This window comes from Triplophysa dalaica, chromosome 25 (assembly GCF_015846415.1).
Source record: "Triplophysa dalaica isolate WHDGS20190420 chromosome 25, ASM1584641v1, whole genome shotgun sequence".
NCBI lineage: Eukaryota > Metazoa > Chordata > Actinopteri > Cypriniformes > Nemacheilidae > Triplophysa > Triplophysa dalaica.
Genome location: NC_079566.1, coordinates 4,165,198 through 4,178,982, shown reverse-complemented (window position 1 = coordinate 4,178,982; position 13,785 = coordinate 4,165,198). Strand labels below are relative to the sequence as shown.

The window sequence follows — 13,785 nt, the reverse complement described above, 5'->3', positions numbered from 1 at the left end:
CATATTAATAAACATTTCCGTCAATATGCAAGAGTATGTCAAAAGGCTAATTTTCACCTGCCGTCCCTAAAACAGATGGTAAAAGTCAGCCTAAAAGAACGTCAAATTAGTAGAAAAGGACTGTAAGCTAAGATGTACAATAAAAACACAATCTAACAAGCATCAGACACAAACAAGAACACATACACACAGACAAAGCAAGAAGCCAGCAGGAAGCTGTGAAAGCAGATCTATCAGTAAACTAATGTTGACAGCCGAGATTATCAACCAGTCATTTCTCTAACTTACTTTCTGCAGTTGAACTTCAGTTCACCTTGTCTCCTGAATGTATGTACGCATGGGTCAGAGTTTGCGTGCAGGTGCGCACATTTTTCTATCAAGTTTGTTTTTATAAATCCTATCTTTGCGTGGGAAGTGGTGTACACCTCACTCAGGGTATATTTTGTGTTTACGCCACGGTTATAAATGAGTTCCCTGATCCGTTTGTGTAGACCCAACCACTGAGCCTCAGGTTATTCAAATGAACTTTTACTGTTACATTGACGTCTCCATACATGTATCTTCATACCGTGTAATGTGTGTGTGTGTGTATCTGTACAGTGGCTCCAGGCAGAGAAGAACCCGTCTAATCTGACCTCAGTGTTGGACAGATTATTCCAGTTGATCCCGTCTGATGAACAGTATGATGATGGCGGTCCACACCGCTGTCGAATCTGCTCTGTAGTGGGAAACTCTGGGAATCTCCTGGAGTCTCATTATGGGTCGGACATTGATGCCAGTGATTTTGTCATACGGTAAAAAAAACTTCTTCATCAGTCTCATGAGTTCTCATCAGTGAAGAAGGATCAGAAGTGATGCTGAAATCACAAGTGATCATGATTTCTAGCAAAGACTTTGCATTACCAAAGGCATTTAAGGTCCAGTGTATAAAATGTAGCGGCATCTACAGGTGAGATCGTGAATTGCAACTAATGGCTCACTCCGTTCCTCCCTGTTCACTGATGTCATCACAATAGATCTTCCAAAAAATGACACACTGGTCCTTTAGACATCCATAAAGCCCTAGCACAGTTTTATATGTTTCCAGATGGATGACAGAGTAGAGTCAAGTCACTCTTGTGATTCTTTAATGTCATATTGAGTTGTGACTTCCAACAGTGAGAATGACACGTTGTGCCTGTAAATGTGCCTATTTCAATGACTAAATGTAAATGAAGAAAAAATGTGCAGCGATCACATACAACACACTTTTCATGTTGGAAAACGTGAGCCGCTGCTCATTTCAAAGAGTCGACCAATAGTGTTTTTTTGGTAAAACTTTCCTTGAAGCACGTATGTATAATCCATTATAAAAGTAGTTTTAAAGTGTTCTAATGCACCTTTTAGTGTATTGTTATGTCTTATAAATAATTGATATTACAGTTAATACATTATAACACTTAGCAATACATTGTTACACCACACATTTTAAATTGGTTAACTACATGTAATTCATTACCACACACATTATGAATTATAATGTATTTTACCTGCTAATAACTCTTTATAATGCATTATACATTCATGCTTTACGGAAAGGGTAACAGTTTTTTTATGTTTCTTGGAGACCACCGAAACATCTGTCCTGTCAGTCAAGGATTAAAGCGCGAGCGCTCTGGTTGCTGTTAACGGTCATATTGACTTTAAACAGGTACGAGCAGTGAGTGCTTGATCTGACAAAACAAGTTTCTCCTTCATCATTCAGACTACAGACGTTCCATCAACACATTGGAGGCCCGCAGCCTTCCTCTCATTCGATGGGACAATGGGAATAAAAGCACATGATGTCAAGCACTTTTCTTTTTGGCGCTCAGAGCAAAGACACAAAGCACCCGGCAACCCTAAACAGCTCTCAAAGTGCTCGCTGCCATCTGAACAGAATTCAAAAGAGGCACGTCTAACAGCCAAAACTCTCTGTTGTGTCTGACACATGTGTGGACGTACAAAACAAATGACAAACTGAGATGAATGAAGTGACACAAGCCCTTCAAACTTCAGATCAGATCTAATCAAACCTGAATCTGATCTCTGTGTGTAGAATGACACTGTGGTTTGTGTCCTGACAGAATGAATCAGGCTCCGACTGAAGGCTTTGAGAGAGACGTGGGCTGGAGGACCACTCATCACGTCATGTATCCAGAAAGCGCTGTTGATTTAAACAACTCCACAAGTCTTCTTCTCATTCCCTTTAAAACTCTGGATCTGGAGTGGATCACCAGCGCACTGACCACAGGAAACATCTCACAGTGAGACCAGAACTTATTCTTCACATTCAGTGTCAGGTTTCATATGACGACGCTTCTGTTTGTTTTTGTTCCTAACATTTCCATTCATATTTGCTAGTTTCTTTGTTATTAACAGTGTTGTGTGGTGTTATTACTGTGGTGTTTCAGCACGTATGTACCTGTCATGTCTCACATCAGAGCCAATAAACACAAGGTCAGTTGATTGACCTTTATCATGGTCTTATTAGCATGGAGTGATTCTCACACATGGATGTTGACAAGTGTGTGTTGGTGTTGTTGACAGGTGTTAATCTACAGTCCCAGCTTCATGAAGTATGTGTATGACTCGTGGCTGGAGGGTCATGGCAGATATCCGTCCACTGGTTTTCTCTCTCTCATGTTTGCGGTTCATGTCTGTGATGAGGTAAAAGAGTTTTACACTTTCAGTTTCTTCAGTGTTTTCAAGTAGTAATGAACAGTCTGGTTGGAACACAGTTTTAGCTTTACCCAGCACTTCCTCCAGTTGTTTCTGGGTACGCTGTGAATCCGGGTTAGATACTTGTAGGCTTTAAATGGATTCCTAGTCCAAGTTTAGCTTCCTCTGGTCCGTCTTTCTGCACTACGTATAGATCTAGTTCAACCTGCTGGTTATTGTATTTTACAGTCACAGGCATCACTCTGAGGGGAACTATGGGCTCTCCTGTATATGTTTTTATTTTGACAGGTGATGGTTTTAATTTAACTTTCTTGAAATGTCTTTCAAACTCACCCTGCGACATCACTGATACAGCTGAGCCGTGTCTAACTCCATTCTGACAGTATGTCCATTGACTTTTTGACAAATTTGCAAATCCTGCATCACTTTCGTCATCCGACTGATTAGCAACAACATGCAACTCTTTGTATGTCTTTCTCGAAGCCCTTTACGGTCTTTGTCTTTCATTAATTGAGAAAAACCCGAACGACATGCTCTTTTCCTGAATGTTTCAATTTTAAATCTGCACTGATCTGCTTTATGTCCACCTCTGCCACATCTGTAACACAATTCTGTATTTTTATGTGTCTGTTTGGGTTTGTACACAGCAGCTACCTTATTCACAGAAATCTTCACTCCTAATCGCAGCTCCACTGCGTCTCTAGCGGCTGTTTCCATAGCGACCGCAATTCCAATGGCATGCTTAAATGTGAGATCTGCCTCTTTGAGCAATCTTTTCTGGGTTCTCTCATTTACAGTGCCACAAACCAAGCGGTCTCTCAGCGCTTCATTCAGTTCCTCTCGGACCTGACAGTGTTCTGACAACTTTTTCAGTTCAGCCACATTAGCTGCTATGGATTCCCCTTCATTCTGGTTCTGCTTATGGAATCTGAAGTGTTCCGCTAGGAGTAGCGGCTTTGGAGCTAAGTGTTCCTGCATTACTTTCACAATGATATCAAAGCTGAGTTCTGCCGGCTTCACGGGGGCAGTAAGACTTCTCAACAACCCATAAGCTTTACTCCCAATTGCACTCAACAATACTGACACGTGTTTATTGACGTCGATATGATTAGCCGCAAAATACTGCTCGATTCATTCTCATTACATTGTCCAGTCATCCGTGGCACTGTCAAATGACTCAATTATTCCAATGTATCCAGCCATCTTGCTTATTCCACTTACTTGCTCAGGTTACAACGTATCTCACTGTCCCTGAAACTGCATTTTCTTTTCCTCTTGTTTTCCAGGCAAAAAACGTCCATCACAAAAAAAACAGGAAAGCGCTTCAATGCAACATTCTTAAAGTCCTCATCACCAGTTGTTGTGTTTGTACCCCTTAACACAAATAAAGACTTTTTACTGAACAAGTCTCCATCGCGTTACCAGTTTGGCCACCAAAACAATTCAAAGAATTACTCTCGTAGAATGGACATTCTTCAATTCAATTCAAGTTTATTTATATATCGCATTTCATAATGTGCATTGTTCCAAAGCAGCTTTACAGGAGAAAATGAGAAAAACACAGAAAGGTGAAACACAGCCTAGTGCATGGTGTTTATAGAGCAAGCAACATCCTTCTAATGAATAATATCTTATAAATAAATAATTCATTAAATAAATTCAGTCTCCCGGTGATCAAGCCAACACTGCCCTGCTGTGGTGAGGAACCCAAACTCCAATGATTGATTAATGGAGAAAAGAAAAATCTTAACGATCCCTGAGTTTCTTTACACTACAGGGAGCAGATTCAGACACAGCTGGCATGTCGCGGTACTCCATTTTTGAGCGATATATAAACTGGACGTCTGTAGTTTTTGGTGACGCAATATATCGCCATTGAGTTTATATATGAGTTTGCTGCCCTGTGTCAGTGTGTCAAAAGAAGAGTTCTCACACACATACACACAATCACAGTCACACATACGTGGTGGACAGCAGCAGGTGAAAAGAGTCGAGGACTCATACCGTGTTATCTTGATGAATAAAGCCATTTCAGAATAGTTATGGACTAAACCTCACAGCCCACTGCGATATGAAAACAAAAGTGCGTGAACAAGACGCACTACTCTTTAAATACGGAGGAAACGAAAACAGCAACACAACGGATTACAACAAAAGCAGCACTAGAAGCTGGAGAGAGGTCTTACAGACAGTTAAGTTCATTAAGACATGTCACATTTATGAAAACACCCTACACAAGTTCCAAACAGCACTTTTGTTCCTTTGTAGGACACTTCAGGAATGGAGCAACTCTCAAAAGGTCAGATTGTTCCAGATAAAGAGACATGATGACATACAATGGTGCTGACCTCTCCAGAGTTCACTTATCAAGAGCTCTGCTCGACCTTAACTTCATCATAACGCCTTGTTACGAAAATCAACCAATCCTAATTGAGGACCAGAAGTCTGTTTTAGATATTTATTTACATATTTACTCTCCAGTTATGTCTACTTTCCAATTTCAATGTGCAAATATGTTATTAAAAGGCTTTTGTTCTGTAAGGGGTTTACTTGCAATATAATATCATAACTTAATCAGTGGCATCAAACATTAGTAAAATGACAATAATATTATTTCTGATGCAATTTATCGGCAAGCAAAAAGTTTTTATTGCGACAGGCCTCCATCAGACGTTCAGCCAATGGTCATTCTGAGGCTGACACTATTTCTACATTTACATTTAGTCATTTAGCAGACGCTTTTATCCAAAGCGACTTACAGGTGGGGTAGGCAATGGAAACAATTGGGACAGCATAAGAACAACAAAAGCATAAGTGCAATCAAAAGAGAAGACTGGTCTCATATAACCTAACACAGTATGCAGAACCATTCATTTATTCATATTTTTTTTTTTAAAGAGTTGAGAAGAAAAAAGAGTCAGAACAGATCAGTCAGATGTTGACAGAAGAGATGTGTTTTCAGACGTTTCTTAAAGATGGCTACAGAATCTGCAGATCTTGTAGCAGCGGGCAGATCATTCCACATAGGTGGAACAGATCCGGAGAAGGTGCGCGAGAGAGATTTTTTACCTTTTTGGGATGGCACCACAAGACGCCGTTCGTTTGCAATGACAGAGAGCAGCGCAGTTTCAGTGGAATGACCGCTCTTGAAACCAGACTGGTTGCTGTCTTGGAGGTTGTTCTGGGTGAGGAAGGATGAGAGCTGGTTACATACAACACGTTCTAGAGTTTTCGCAACGAAGGGGAGGAGGGATACCGGTCTGTAGTTTTCTAGCAGTTCAGGATTAAGAGTAGGTTTTTTAAGTAGTGGGGTAATACGGGCCTCTTTGAAGAGTGTAGGAAATGTACCAGTGGTGAGAGATGAGTTGATAATGTGAGTCAGAGAGGGAACAACTGATGGGGAAATGGCCTGGAGGAGATGAGTGGGGATGGGATCTAGGGGGCAGGTAGTCGAGTGGTCCGAAGAAATGACCTTGGAAACGTCCTCTTCAGATACGAGAGAGAACGAGGGGAGCAAGGATGTGTCTGGGGATTGGATGTGGTCAAGAGGTGGTGGTGCAGAGAATTGATTGCTGATGGCGGTCGTTTTCTTTACAAAGAATGACGCAAAATCGTCAGCTGTTAAGTCCGATGGAGCTGAGGGGGTAGGCGGGCAAAGAAGAGCCCAAAAGGTTTTAAAGAGAGCACGAGGGTCAGGAGAGTTATTGATTTTAGCGTGGTTTACTGGGTTTTCGCAGAGGAGACATCCGCAGAGAAAGAAGAGAGAATAGACTGATAGAGAGAGAGGTCGGTAGGTTCTTTGGATTTGCGCAACTTTCTCTCAGCAGACCTGAAAGGGGCGCGATGTTCTCGGAGAACATCAGATAACCAGGGGGAAGAAGGAGATGCACGAGATGGCCTAGATCTGAGAGGGCATAAGATGTCTAAGCAAAGGGTGTGGGTGACAGTGTTAGCATCAAGGAGAGAGAACTGTTTAGGGGGTGGGAGAGTGGCAGAGACTGCAGAGGATAAGCGGGAGGGAGAGAGTGATCGTAGGTTGCGTCGGAATGTGACCAGTGTGGAAGCATGTGTAGTGTCTGGAGAAGTTAAGTCGAGATCAAGAGTGTTGAGGAAATGATCTGACTTGTGCAGCGGGGTGACCTGGGAGTGATGGGTGAAACAATGGCGTGTGTAGACGCCATTTCTGCCATAACAACCAACTGACTAAAGTGTTCCTGATGTGTAGTGATGTTTGTGCTGTACTGAAAGAGGGTTGTGTGTGTGAGTGTGTGTGACGTCATGAAATGACATTTGACCGTTTCTATGATTCAGGATGTGTGTGTGTTTTTTACATGTAATGTGTGCACATTTTGCACAGCCCCTAACCCAACATTTGACCATTTTAAATTCACTAAATTTTTACTTTTACATGTATGTACTTGACAGACGCTTTGGATAAGCAACATACAGTCATTTAAGGGATATATTAGTGCATGTTTCCGGGGATCAAACTCATTATTTTCCCGCTCCTAACACAAGCGTCTATGGACTGAGCCATCAGAAGCATGCACACAGTGAACAACACAAACATCAAGACCAATGTTTCTGTGGTATTGCCTGCTGCTGCTAGTGGACGTGTTTTTTTACATCGCCTGAAAGCTGAATAAATAAGCTTGCTATTCCTGTATGGTTTGTTTGGATATGACACTATTTGGTTGAGATACAACTTATTTTTATTTTTTTATTACAAGCTAGATTTTAACAGCCAGTGACAGATGGGGGACCTGCTGGTTTTGTTAGTCTAACTCAGCGAGTTAAGACTAACATTTAGCCTTCTTTGTTTTTTCAGCAGGACAACCAACATAATGTAAAGAATGTCCTGTGACAGTATAATCTTTAGATTTAGATTTGGTTTAATATTGACTGACTAAGGCCGTGTCTAAGAGTAAGTCATACTGAAATAAATGGATCATACTCTGATGCTCGTCAATCATAACTAGACTTTTAGTCTAGTTTTGTCACACTGGGTCACATTTACGAGTGCAGTTACACACTTATTGGCATTGATAGTTAACTATAATAATCAACAATGACCATTTGTGCAGTTTTATCAAGCACCCGTTGCACTAGATTGCTGGCAGTGTCTCAGTCTGACTTTTAAAAGTCTGGTCAGGAGTTCTCATCTCTTTTCATCTAAAACAATGATTAACATTTTAGTAAGTAATGTAGTAAGTTATCTCTCCATTTCTCCCTCAACTATTAATTCACCAAACAAACAAACTTTGTGAAGTTGGCTAGTTAGATACAATTTAATATGCCAACAATCCCCTTCCAGTTGTGTAAATGAACAAATATGCTCATGTTATTAAAGACTACACGGTGGTTTTAAAAGAGGGGTGAGTTATCCACAGAAAGTATAAAATACCGGTGAACAGAGAAAGGCCATCGTGACCCCAGGACGGATGGAGGGGTGTCATGAGCCTTGTGGCTCTGCGCATCTTTCAGGAATCAGAGATTTGTCTGGAGTTAAATCAACTAACTCAAAAGTCCTAGAAACACTCCTAACTTCAAACATCCAACTGTAGCAAACACAGAACATTAGCACTTTTAGTGAATGACTTTACATTTAATTATACAAGAGGAATGTTTAAAGGTGGAGAGGCTTTGAGAGGGTCCAATGATGTGTGACACAAGATCTTTCAGATACTTCAATGTATCATACAGTAATATAAGACTGACACTACAAACTATTGAACGTGAGCAACAGACCATGATAAACTGAAAGATGACTCATCCAGAGCGAGTAGAATAAATGAGAGTGGACTCGTCATAAAGTTAGAGAAAACAAAGTCCACCGGTTTAGGAAGACGAAACGATGGGTTACATGCATACGGGGCAATAACATACTTAAATCTCAGCCCTCTAAGCCACTTCCGCTCTCAATGCGCTGAGGTCATTTTTCATCAAGCGATGATGTGTTTGCTAAGAAAACGGTTAAGTTTCAGCGAACTGACAACTCTACAGCTCAGTCTTGTTGAGGGTCTCTATGTCACTCAAAATGAATCTCTTTTTGATCAACTATTAGTCGTGGTTTCATTCATAGCTTGAGCTCTACGTTAGAGCTGAAAGAACGCTTTGGACTTGCAGCGCTGCGCAGACCCATCATTGTGTGACATCACAGTATCACGTGAGCAGACGGCTCTGTGCTCTAACAGTACTCTGAGATTCTTTACAGTGTGCGTCCAACAGACCTGTTCTGACAGGGACAAGCAACCAACTATTAAAATCAATATTTATACCTTTTGAATTGAAATATTATTATAAAAGACATATTTCTTGTTCTCTTTGATGAACTTCCAGTGTAAGCCCCGCCCACATCCTGTTCCATCTGAATACAGATATGAATAATTTTGCGATTGTTAGAGATACAGGTCTGATCTGGGATTCACACCCCTACAGTATAACATTCAGTCAGCGCTAACAGCGGTTTGAAACATGGATCTTGTGTTGTTTCCTGCTGTTAAAAGAACTAAAACAGGCCGTACTCCTGTGTGATGTTGTCATCATGTCACAATGATCTTGTGTTTTGAAGGTAATGTGAAAGGTAAAAATGTACATCTTCAATGGAAGCATGACGTCAGGTTTTAAAGAAGGACTATAGTGGTGTTATAGAACTGATCAACTATCACCAAAGCTGTGAAGAGTGATGTGTGTCGTGCAGTAAGAAAGGCTCCTCTCGTACATCTGTTGTATGTTGTGTGTTTTCCATCATTGGAAGTGAATGCTTGTGTGTTTTCACTCAGGTGAATGTGTTTGGATTCGGTGCGGATGCGGATGGAAACTGGCATCATTACTGGGAGAAGAACATGCAGGGAGGAGCGTTTCGACACACCGCCGTTCATGATGGAGATTATGAGTACAACATCACACTTCTGCTGGCAGATAAACACAAGATCACTCTCCACACATGAACACACACACATCAGCATTGATTTATACAAACTCAGCGTTATGGACTTTTTATATGCTTTACTGCCATGTTGAATATCATTAAATATCATATCAGGAGTAAATCTAGAGAATGTATTTATGAATTTATAATATGTGATGTGTTCATGTTTTTCAATGTTTTCAAGTGCCTCGTGTTTGTAGTCAAAACTCAGAGAAAAGTGCCTTCAGATGTGTTTTACATCAAAGAAAGTCATTCATGCGTGTACATTAATTCAGTTGGACTGGATATAAAATCATAATAATAGTGTTTTAATCCTCATGGTCTAGTGTAGCTCTGTCGTGTTGTATTCTATCAGTATATCGTTTATTTGTCTCTTTTACTTCACTATGATGGTTGTGTTAATATTATATTGAAATAAAGCAGACTGAGGCTTGTTGACACTTGTTGAGTGTTTCCTCAATGTGTGCTCACCTGAAGACCTTGTGATTTCTGACACCAGAGACACTGCACACATGAGAAAGTCTTACTCTGACTTCTGACAATCATTGTGGTGGTGTAAAGACAGGTGACACTATCCGTGTCAAGGTGGCAATATCCCGAACCCTTGTCCTTGTGGGGACATTTTGGTCCCCATGAGGAAACAAGCTTATAAATCAAACAGAACTAACTTTTTTGAAAATGTAAAAGTGCAGAAAGTGTTGTGTGATTGTGAGGTTTAGGGGGTGGGAATATGACATACAGTTTGTACAGTATAAAAAACTGAACAACAGTAAAGTACAGTTCCTGTGTTTGGGTCAATGATGTATAACCACCACTTTTCAATTAGAAATAAATAATAATAATATTTCATTTTTGTGGCTGAAATGTGAATCTCTGATACTGTGGTATTTTTTAATCAGTTGCATGCGATCTTCAAAATTATAAAACAAAAACTTTAATTACTTAAGATTTGTTAAAAATGTTGATCATGTCAAGGAAATGAATAAAATTACATTTACATTTACATTTAGACATTTAGCAGACGCTTTTATCCAAAGCGACTTACAAAGAGTTTAGGAGCAATAAGCGAAAGTTCATACAGGAGCCATAATACATTAGGTGCCAATACAAAGTTACTGGTTTCAACAAAAGCTAGACCACTACCTGTTGAGAGAAAGGGTTAGTGTATTTTTTTTTTTTCTCATGTGTTTGTCAAGTATTCACAGAAGAGTTGGTTTTAAGTAGTTTTTTAAATGTTGTGAGAGATGTGGTTGAACGGACAGAGTTAGGAAGAATGTTCCACCAGGAAGGAGTTGTGAATGAGAAAGAGCGGGAGAGCGATTTACTGCCCTTATGGGAAGGCAATACAAGCCGCCGCTGGTTTGCTGAACGCAGGGATCTTGATGGGGTGTAGGAGTGCAGGCGAGTGTGGAAGTAAGCCGGTGCAGATCCAGTGATAGTCCTGTAGACAAGTATAAGTGACTTGAATCTGATACGGGCTGCAACCGGTAGCCAGTGAAGAGAGATGAAAAGGGGAGTCACGTGAGCCCTTTTGGGCTGTTGGAAGACGAGGCGTGCTGCTGCGTTCTGAACCAGCTGAAGTGGTTTGATAGCCTTTGCAGGAAGACCAGCAAGGAGAGCATTGCAGTAGTCCAACCTTGAGATTACCAGGGCCTGGACAAGGAATTGTGCCGCATGCTCCGTGAGATAGGGTCTGATCTTTCTAATGTTGAATAAGGCATATCGGCATGACCGTGTTGTCTTTGCAATGTGATCATTGAAGGACAGCTGTTCATCAAATATGACTCCGAGGTTCCTGGCTGTTTTGGAATGGGTGATTGTGGTATTGCCAAGATGGATGTTGAAATCGTGTTGGACCGTAGGGTGTGCCGGAAACACGAGTAGTTCGGTCTTGGCAGGGTTCAGCTGGAGGTGATGGTCTTTCATCCAAGCTGAGATGTCCTCGAGGCAGGCTGTAATGCGAGCTGCTACAGTGGTATCGTCTGGGTGAAACGAGATGTAGATCTGGTTGTTGTCGGCATAACAGTGATTATGAGAAGCCATGTGCCTGTATGATGGGTCCCAGTGATGTCGTGTAGATGGAAAAAGCAGCGGTCCAAGCACCGACCCCTGAGGGACCCCAGTGATCATATGAAATTATTTGAAGATAAATCATAGTCGCACCACATGACATTTTTTGCTATGGCCAATTCATGGATGACAAAAGCTAAAGAGAAGGAGGCGCCTATGAACCTACCGTGTCCCTCAAAAATGTAATAAAAAGTCTAAGATAGGATCCATCTGACCCCTTTGTTCACATGACACCTGACGCTAAATTGACCAAAACCATCAAGAGATTTTTTAAAGAACAACAATTGACATGTGTTTTATGTCTCAATGTCCTCTGGACATCTGTGTATGGAATGGGTTGTTTTTCTCCCGCACACAATTCCTCTGGATTTAAAAATAATAATTATAAAACTCCATTATTCTGAGCAATCATAGCACAATCTGCTTTCAAACGTTCATGTTTTTAAAGATCTTCTGAGAATCAGATGTGAACAGCTATAGACTGTGTGAACTGCTCGCTGATGCTGTTTTACAAAGCAAATCCCAGGAATGAGGACGTGAATGTGAAGGACGTTTAACACAACATCACTGTCACGTTTATTCACATTCACTCCGCTCCACTCTGCTATAAAACACAATAAAAGTGAAAGATGCATCTCTTCCTGGAATATTTGACAGATCGTAAGAATCAACTCTATTTCTTCTTTCTCTGCGCCTCCATCAACCTCATGTTTTCTCACTCTTGGATAAGTGTTGTCTGTCATATGACTGAATGTAAATGCATTTATGTAAATGTGGTTGTAATGTAAAGCAGCGACACACATAGTCAACATCACAGGACATAGATGTGTATCATCTGTAATTACACTTTTTAAGAAATGACAAGTTTTCATGTATTTTCTCTATTAAAAGAGTGTTGTACTAAACCTTTCAATCATTTAAACAAAGCAAGATATTTTGTTTAGGATAGATAGATGGGTAATGTGAGCTGAACGTGTGTGTGTGTGAGAGAGAGTGCGGACATTCAAGTGTGTGTGTACAGGGCTACAGATTTACATACATTTGCACTTTTGCAAATGACTCATATGTATTCTGCTTCTGTTCTTTTCTCTTTCTTTCTGTTTGTATTTCAGTATATATCCAGCCATTTATTTTTGTCACCAACTGGTGGAAACATATTTGTCAATAAAGCTCCTTCTGATTCTGATGATTCTGAAAAGAAAAATTGTCGGGTTGTCATTGTTTGTGTAATTCATCCCTAGTCTGTGTGTTTGGACTTTGTTTTATGTGTTAGTGAGGACCTAAACCTAAATGCACAGCAACTCATAGGGACTCGTGTCACTGTGAGGAACAAAACTGAGGTCCTCACGGGCACAAAACATTATAAATTGTACAGAACGATCATTTATGAAAAATCTAAAAATGCTAAAGTTTAGGGGATAAAATATACAGTTTGTACAGTATACAACTCATAACACCTATGAGAGGTGTTTTATAAGAGATAAAACATACGTGTGTGTGTGTGTGTCTGTGTGTGTGTGTGTGTGTGTGTGTGTGTGTGTGTGTGTGTGTGTGCGTGTGTGTGTCTGTGTTTGTGTGTGTGTGTTTGTGTGTGTGTATTATCTGAGAGGTGACTACATGTTGTCTTGAGGGTGAAAACAAACATCTGTGTTGTATTCAGTGAAATGACTTATGAACTATGTATTATAGTACATTCATGCATTCATGGCTTGTATTTGCCGTTCCTTTTATCACTGTTGTGTAATCTATTGTTGGATCTGTATTGTCTTGGCATGTTGCGCTCAGGGAAGGTCTGAAACTGGATGTTTGTCTTGTTTGCGTTCTGAATGAGTGGTTTTCTCCTCCACTGCAGTGTGTGTGAGTGTGTGTGTGTGTGTGTGTGAGTGTGTGAGTGTGTTACTCATTGTCATATGACTGCTTCACACCTCAATACATCTCTTAGAAGGAACGTTCTTCACTTGTGATGGCAGGTGGAGACGCTCTATTCTACAACATTTGAAATGGCAATGAATCATTCAGTGTTTATATACTATAGGTTAAACACAATTTGTGTGCTGTTAAAAGTGACATGTTTTACCAAACAT

General features: G+C 40.5%; 1 protein-coding gene across 7 annotated transcripts in view; it reads left to right on the top strand.

Moving 5' to 3' along the window:
* The window catches only part of LOC130415353 (CMP-N-acetylneuraminate-beta-galactosamide-alpha-2,3-sialyltransferase 1-like), a 62,361-nt gene that overhangs the window by 48,108 nt on the left and 468 nt on the right, over positions 1-13,785 (top strand). For 4 of the 7 annotated variants that reach the window (XM_056740990.1, XM_056740986.1, XM_056740991.1 and 1 more), the window contains 5 exons: positions 601-794; positions 2,106-2,285; positions 2,433-2,478; positions 2,569-2,688; positions 9,483-10,071. In XM_056740990.1, the coding sequence (XP_056596968.1) occupies positions 601-794; positions 2,106-2,285; positions 2,433-2,478; positions 2,569-2,688; positions 9,483-9,650 (708 nt within the window). In that variant the 3' untranslated portion in view covers positions 9,651-10,071. The other 3 variants (XM_056740987.1, XM_056740988.1, XM_056740992.1) reach the window with 3 other exon arrangements.